The sequence below is a fragment of the Thunnus thynnus genome, chromosome 8, assembly GCF_963924715.1.
Source record: "Thunnus thynnus chromosome 8, fThuThy2.1, whole genome shotgun sequence".
In the NCBI taxonomy this organism is placed as follows: domain Eukaryota; kingdom Metazoa; phylum Chordata; class Actinopteri; order Scombriformes; family Scombridae; genus Thunnus; species Thunnus thynnus.
This window is the reverse complement of record NC_089524.1, coordinates 695,439-702,938: the sequence shown is the minus strand read 5'-3', so window position 1 is coordinate 702,938 and position 7,500 is coordinate 695,439. Positions and strand designations below refer to the sequence as shown.

At 46.9% G+C, this 7,500-nt stretch overlaps 1 protein-coding gene across 1 annotated transcript in view; it reads right to left on the bottom strand.

Annotated features, from left to right (window-relative positions):
* misp (mitotic spindle positioning) overlaps positions 1 to 7,500 on the bottom strand; it is an 11,766-nt gene that overhangs the window by 608 nt on the left and 3,658 nt on the right. The window contains exons 3-6 of the mRNA XM_067598146.1: positions 5,737 to 5,930; positions 2,497 to 4,966; positions 682 to 878; positions 562 to 600 (exon numbers count right to left, since the gene is read on the bottom strand). Of these exons, the coding sequence (XP_067454247.1) occupies positions 562 to 600; positions 682 to 878; positions 2,497 to 4,966; positions 5,737 to 5,930 (2,900 nt within the window). The remainder of the gene's footprint in view (positions 1 to 561; positions 601 to 681; positions 879 to 2,496; positions 4,967 to 5,736; positions 5,931 to 7,500) is intronic.

Sequence of the window (7,500 nt, the reverse complement as noted above, 5' to 3'; positions counted from 1 at the left end):
GGGCGGGGCTAAACTAGAGAATCTATTACGTAATAAATATCTGCCCAATCATATTTAAGAGAAAGATGATTGACGTGGCCGAGCTGACTTCACAACACTCACTCTCGATTAGTCTTGATTAGTCAAGCTTTCAACCAAGTAGGGTCCATTTGATAGATTTGGTATTTTATTCCATATCAGTAAAACGTTTTAGTGAATGAATAGAAAATAAAGTGGTACTTGAGCTGAAAGTGAGCTGTCAATCAAACATGATCAGGACACGCCCACACAGTCCTGAGAAATGGTTTGAGCAGCCAAATGAGCTGTTTTTGAGCTCAGTTTTCTGATAGTTATGAATGTTTATTTTCATTCAGATTTTCCTGGATGCTTAATGAGACACTTTGATATCGTATATGTATTTTTATGATTTCAAGCCACGTTTCCAGAGGCTTTAAAGTCGCCTTGTTTCATAAAACTCTGAAGACAAAGTTCCCGCAGAGATGGATGGCTTGTAAATATGGATCATAGATTTATTAGACAATAATAAAGTTAAATAAAAGCTGCAGAAATAAAAGGTCGAACCTCGTTGTTCACGTCGTCGACCGGCTGGATTCCTGCGTACTGAAAAATAAAAACAGCTGCATCATCACCTGATATTAAAATAATAATCAGTCTGAAGTTAGTTTGGATATTTTCACTCACTGAGCTCTCGTCCAGCTTCAGTCGGACTCGTCTCTCCTCGAAGTCCTGCAGCAGGGTCTCTGTCAGACCTCTGAGAGGGGGGGGGCCGGACCGGACCCACGTGGGGGAGGAGGAGGAGGAGGAGGTCCAGGGCTGAGCGGCGATGAAGGAGTTGGAGGGTCGAGGGGAGGAGGAGGACAGACTGCTCTCAGCTTTATCTGAAACACAACAGGTGAAAGACACAGTGTGATGTCAGCAGGTTGACCTCTGACCTCACTGACAGCTGAACCCGTCGCCTGGTTACTGATTACACACATCGCAGCTTCTCATCCTGAAGCCTTTCTGGACTTTGGTTGTTCTCTCGTTAAGTTACTGATTCTCTGCAGTTTATAAGAGACGAACAGATTTCCTTCTTTCAGACGTTGCTGGTTTCACTTTATTTCTATAAAAATAAGTTTGTACAGAAATAATCCATCATGTCTTTCATTTATAAGCCTGCTGTCCCGAGAAATGACATTAAGGTTCATAAAAGCTCTTTGGTTCAGATCCGTGGGAGATACTGGTTTCACTCAAATGTCAGTGGTGGAAAGTAACTAAATACATTTACTTAAATACAGTTTAGAGGTACTTGTACTTTAATGAGTATTTCCATGTGATGCTACTTTCTACATTTCAGAGGGAAATATTGTACTTTCTACTCCACTACATTTATTTGACAGCTTTAGTTACTTTTCAGATGCAGATTTGACACAATGGATAATATAACAAGCTTTTAAAATACAACACATTGTTAAAGATGAAACCAGTGGTTTCCAACCTTTTTGTCTTTTGACGTCTTACAAAAAGCAGTGTGTAGTCGGGGTCACATTTCACATGTCTATGAGTTGTTAACAGCTCCACCAAATAGTGATTTTTCCCTCTAAACTTCTCACATGCTTTCATTTCAATAAATGTTCAAATGATCCAATATTTCAGCAAAAATCAAAGATTAGAGAAAAAGTCCAAAAACTGAAAACAGATTTGTGTATCAGAACTTTGTTTTTTCTTCTTTCCTCTCCCATTAATCATCTCACCACCCCTCAGATTTATCTGCTGACCCTTTGGAGGGCCCCGACCCCTAGGTTGGGAACCACTGGACTAAACTAGCTAACTGTATATAAAGTAGTGTAAACTAGCTCCACCTCCAGCAGCTACAACAGTAACATGCTGCTCTAACACTGATGCTTCACTATTAATAATCTAATGATGTCATATATAATAATATATCAGTCAGAGGGACCAAACCACTACTTTTACTGCAATACTTTAACTACATCAAGCTCATAATACTTATGTACTTTTACTGCAATACTTTAACTACATCAAGCTCATAATACTTATGTACTTTTACTGCAATACTTTAACTACATCAAGCTCATAATACTTATGTACTTTTACTGCAATACTTTAACTACATCAAGCTCATAATACTTATGTACTTTTACTTGTAATGGAGTATTTTTAAATTGCTGTATTGGTACTTTTACTGCAGTAAAGGGTCTGAGTACTTCTTCCATCACTGCTTAAATGTTAATAAATTTGTTCTGTATGAACATCATGTTTTTCTAACCTGAACTAAGCTGTTTGTTTGTGCTGCTGTTACCAGCAGAAGGTGGAGAGTAAGTGCAGTAAATCTACTTGATCTGTTAATATGAGTTACTTTAATTACTGATCACGTCATCATGAACTCTATCAGCAGCTGTCAATAATCACGTGTTCTGTTTCTCAGCCTGAATCCAACTTACTGACTTCACTCTTTAGTTTCCCTCCACCGAGTCCAGAATAAATAGTACACACCTGTGTTTGCAGGCGGGTAGAACTGACTGACGGCCATTTTGGTTGCTTGTTCCACCAGAGTAGCAGGAGAGAAGAGAGGAGTTTCCTCCCTGGACCTCCTCAGCTCCTGGAGCTCCTGCTCGCGTCTCAGAGCCTCCTCGATCTCCTTCTCGATGAAGTCTGGAGCTCCTTGTCCTCTGGACTGCAGGCCGGTGGACTCCAGGTTCTCCCTCCAGGACCGAGGCGAGGTCAGGGTCGAGTCCCGCTGAGACGAGGAAGAGGAGTGGGACGAGGAGGAAGTCGTTCGATCCCGGACCTCTGAGTCCATGAAGGAGGAGGGAGCTGCGGTCATGTGACTGATGTACAGCCCCGTGTCCTCGACGTGTCGGTGAGGACAGCAAGGAGACGGTCTGTCTTCTGTTCTCCTGTCCTCGTCCTGCAGGTCGAACTCTGTCTTCATGTCTGCCGGCTGCTGTGGAGGATCTTTGTGGCCTCCGTCCTGCTGCTGTGGGTCGTCCTTCCTCTGCGTGTCCCTCTGGATGATGAAGCTGACCCGGTTCTTCTCTCTGACACTGCCAGACGGCGGCGGCGGCTGCAGACTTTTGGTTCTGATCTGGATCATCTCTACGCGGTCATTGTTGAACTTCAGGCCTCGCGAGCGTCGCAGGTTCTCCTCCCGTTCCTGAACTAACCGGATCTCCCTTTCAATCGGGGTCTCGTATTTGTCCCCGCTCTCTTGCTGAGTGATGTCACTGAAAACGCCCTTGTTGCTGGCGTAACCGCCGTCCATCTCCTCCAGGTTCAGGCCGTCCAAGATGCTCAGACTGTTGTCAGTCTGGCACACTGTCACCCTCCTCTCTGTGAAGGTCTCACCTTCATCAGATTGTTTAAACATCATCGTGTCTTCTCCAAGATCCACCCGGTCGTCTGTCTGCACCCGGTCATCTGTCTCCACCTGGTCGTCTCTCTCCACCCGGTCATCTGTCTCCACCCGGTCGTCTGTCTCCACCCAGTTGTCTGTCTGCACCCGGTCGTCTCTCTCCATCCGGTCGTCTGTCTCCACCCGGTTGTCTGTCTGCACCCGGTCGTCTGTCTCCACCCGGTCGTCTGTCTCCACCCGGTCGTCTGTCTCCACCCGGTCGTCTGTCTCCACCCGGTTGTCTGTCTCCACCCAGTTGTCTGTCTTCACCCGGTTGTCTGTCTCCACCCGGTCTTCTGTCACCACCCGGTCGTCTCTCTCCACCCGGTCTTCTGTCTTCACCCGGTTGTCTGTCTCTGGCCGCCTCCACGAGGACACATCAGCATCCGGCTGCAGAGATGAGTTCAGGTGTGTTTTTGAGGACCTCAGAGGGATGGGGGCTTTCAATCGCTCCTGCTCCATCTTCAGGAACTGCTGCCGGGCAGCGCTGAAGTTGATCTGCTCCTTGTCGACGATGCCTTGCTCAGTGGGGCGAGGGGGTTCTGGTTTGATGGTGACAGGACTGAAGCTCAAACTGAAACCTTCCATCAGCTTGTTCGGCGATCTGCTCAGGTCCAGATCCTGCAGCGCACTCAGCCGCTCCACGAGCTTCAGGTTCTTCTTTGGGGCCTGGCTGCGGATGATGTCCTGCCGAAGCTGCTGCTCCTCTTTGTCCCCAACTGCCTCTATGTGGTTGTTTGGGTCCAGTTTGTACTCCAAGTCACTGCTGTCAGAGAACAGGCTCCCCGGTTTCTTGCTGCTGCTGTAGGTCTGCAGTTTGAAGCCTTGGTCCTCCTTCAATGTTGCCAGCTGAACCGCTCTCTGAGGCGACACCATCCACGCCTCGTTCAGCTCCGCCTCCGGACTCATTGGGTCCTCAACGAAGGAGTAGAACCCGCAGTGAGATCCTGTGCTGCTGCTGGGACTGCTGGGGCCGCTGGGGCTGCTGGGATGCCACTCGTCGCTGGTGCTCCCTCCGTCCTGTGACACAGCCACATGCCGGGCCTGGACCACCACGTCCCCCGACTCGTCAGCCTGCTGTGAGGAGACCTGCACCGAGGAAAAGCTGCGAGAGACGGAGACGCTGTCAAAGCTGAAGACCGAATCATCATCTCGGGCAGGGCCGGCGATTGAGCGCAGGTCAGACGGCTGCAGCAGGGGGGACAGAGGCTTCAGCACCCACCTCCTCGGGGTGCTGTCCATAACTGCAGGGGGTGCTGTGGAGCCGGTGGGGGGCGCTGTGGAACCTGCAGGGGGTGCTGTGGAGCCAGCGGGGGGCGCTGTGGAACCTGCAGGGGGTGCTGTGGAGCCAGCGGGGGGCGCTGTGGAACCTGCAGGGGGCACTGTGGAGCCGGCGGGGGGCGCTGTGGAACCTGCAGGGGGTGCTGTGGAGCCAGTGGGGGGAGCAGTGGAGCCGCTGGGGGGCGCTGTGGAACCTGCAGGAGGAGGCTTCGATGGAGGAAGGTGGTGAACAGAACTTGATGTTTGGAAACTCTGTAGAGTCAGAACATCCTGCCGGCCAGCCGAGAGTCTCTGCAACAATAGAGAGGATGTTACTATGGAGACAAGAGAGGTTGTTACTATGGAGGCAGAGGGGACGTTACTATGGAGACAAGAGAGGTTGTTACTATGGAGGCAGAGAGGACGTTACTATGGAGACAAGAGAGGTTGTTACTATGGAGGCAGAGAGGACGTTACTATGGAGACAAGAGAGGATGTTACTATGGATACAGAGAGGACATTACTACAGAGACAGCAGAGATCATGTTACTATGGATACAAGAGAGAATAGGTTGGTTACTATGGAGACTGAACTTTGCCTTCAGGTATTTTATGATTTGCAGGAAATGTAAAGAATGTCAATAAACTTTATTGGAGCTGATTGATCACTGATAACAGAGTTTACAGCGTCGCCTGTAAAGCCAGGGTGTTGCCAGGGCATGTTACCATGGCAACCACCATGTCACAGGTGAGTCTGACTTACGCAGTGTATACACTGAGAGTTTACAGACTGTGTAACTCTCTGGCAGCAGCTTCTCACATGTGAATATTTGCTAGTTTCCAGTTTTTCATGATAGTAAACTCACATCTTTGTGTTTGTGATAAAACGAGTCTGAATATGTTCAATTGGGCCTCAGAGAATAATGATCAATACTTTATACACTGATCAATCAGTGGATTACTAAAGACAATAATGACCGTCCTCCGATGATGGAACAATAGGAGCTGTTCCTCAGTTTGATAAAACACAACTTTACTACTAAAGAGCTCAATAGAAACTAAAACTATTAAAGTCTTCAAACAGAGTCCCTCTTCAGGACCAGGACCAGGACCAGGACCAGCAGGAGGAGGATGGAGGACCTGTCAGAGTCAGACTGATTCAGCAGATTATGTCTATGACTCAGGGTCCCTGGGGGCCTGGGGGTCTGGGGAGCGTAGGGATCTGGGGGTCTGGGGGTCTGGGGAGCGTAGGGGTCTGGGGCCCCTGGGCAGGTGCCTGTTTAGCCCATTTGGTGAACCAGACTCGCTGCTGAGAAACATGTAAAACTGTTCAGGCTGCAGAAAACAGAGCAGGTTCGAGCCTTCAGGGATTCAGGTGGAATAAAACCTGCTTTATACTATACGCAGGTATAAAATACGACAGGTGAGCACTGATCAAACCGCTCCGGAGGAAGAGCAGGTCCACTAATCTGAACATCGACAGTTTGATTCCCAGTTTTTCCAGTCCACATGTCAAAGTGTCCTTCGACAAGATACTGAACCCCAAACTGCTCTGATGACTGTGACATCAGTGTGTGAATGTGTGTGAATGTGTGTGTGTGAATGTGTGTGAATGTGTGTGTGTGAATGTGTGTGAATGTGCGTGTGTGAATGTGTGTATGTGAATGTGTGTGATTGTGTGTGTGAATGTGTGTGAATGTGTGTGTGTGAATGTGTGTGATTGTGTGTGTGAATGTGTGTGAATGTGTGTGTGTGTGTGTGTGAATGTGTGTGTGTGTGAATGTGTGTGAATGTGTGTGTGTGAATGTGTGTGAATGTGTGTGTGTGTGAATGTGTGTGAATGTGCGTGAATGTGCGTGAATGTGTGTGAATGTGTGTGAATGTGTGTGAATGTGCGTGAATGTGTGTGAATGTGTGTGTGTGAATGTGTGTGATTGTGTGTGTGAATGTGTGTGAATGTGTGTGAATGTGTGTGTGAATGAACAACACGTCAAGTCGTACATAAGTATTATGAGCTTGATGTAGTTAAAGTATTGCAGTAAAAGTACATAAGTATTATGAGCTTGATGTAGTTAAAGTATTGCAGTAAAAGTACATAAGTATTATGAGATTGATGTAGTTAAAGTATTGCAGTAAAAGTACATAAGTATTATGAGATTGATGTAGTTAAAGTATTGCAGTAAAAGTACATAAGTATTATGAGTTTGATGTAGTTAAAGTATTGCAGTAAAAGTACATAAGTATTATGAGATTGATGTAGTTAAAGTATTGCAGTAAAAGTACATAAGTATTATGAGTTTGATGTAGTTAAAGTATTGTAGTAAAAGTAGTGGTTTGGTCCCTCTGACTGATATATTATTATATATGACATCATTAGATTATTAATAGTGAAGCATCAGTGTTAGAGCAGCATGTTACTGTTGTAGCTGCTGGAGGTGGAGCTAGTTTACACTACTTTATATACAGTTAGCTAGTTTAGTCCAGTGGTTCCCAACCTAGGGGTCGGGGCCCTCCAAAGGGTCACCTCTGGTATAAATATTGGTTCCTACAAACCAAACACCCAAATCAACATCTGTGTTCTGAAGCTTCACATCGAACAACAAAAAATTCTTCCTCCAGTTTTCACCTTCACTCTGTTTCTGATCCCTTTAGCTTGAATGTGTGTGTCTGAGATAAGAAACTCCTCCTGCAGTTTGACTGCTGCTGTCAGCTGATAACACTCATCTGCTGTATGACACAAACGCAGAAACACGCAGTGAACTTCAGCTCAGAACGCACCAATAACACGAGTAACAGACAGACAGGAGGTCAGAGGTCAGGGGTCGCCGTGTGGATCAACATGAACC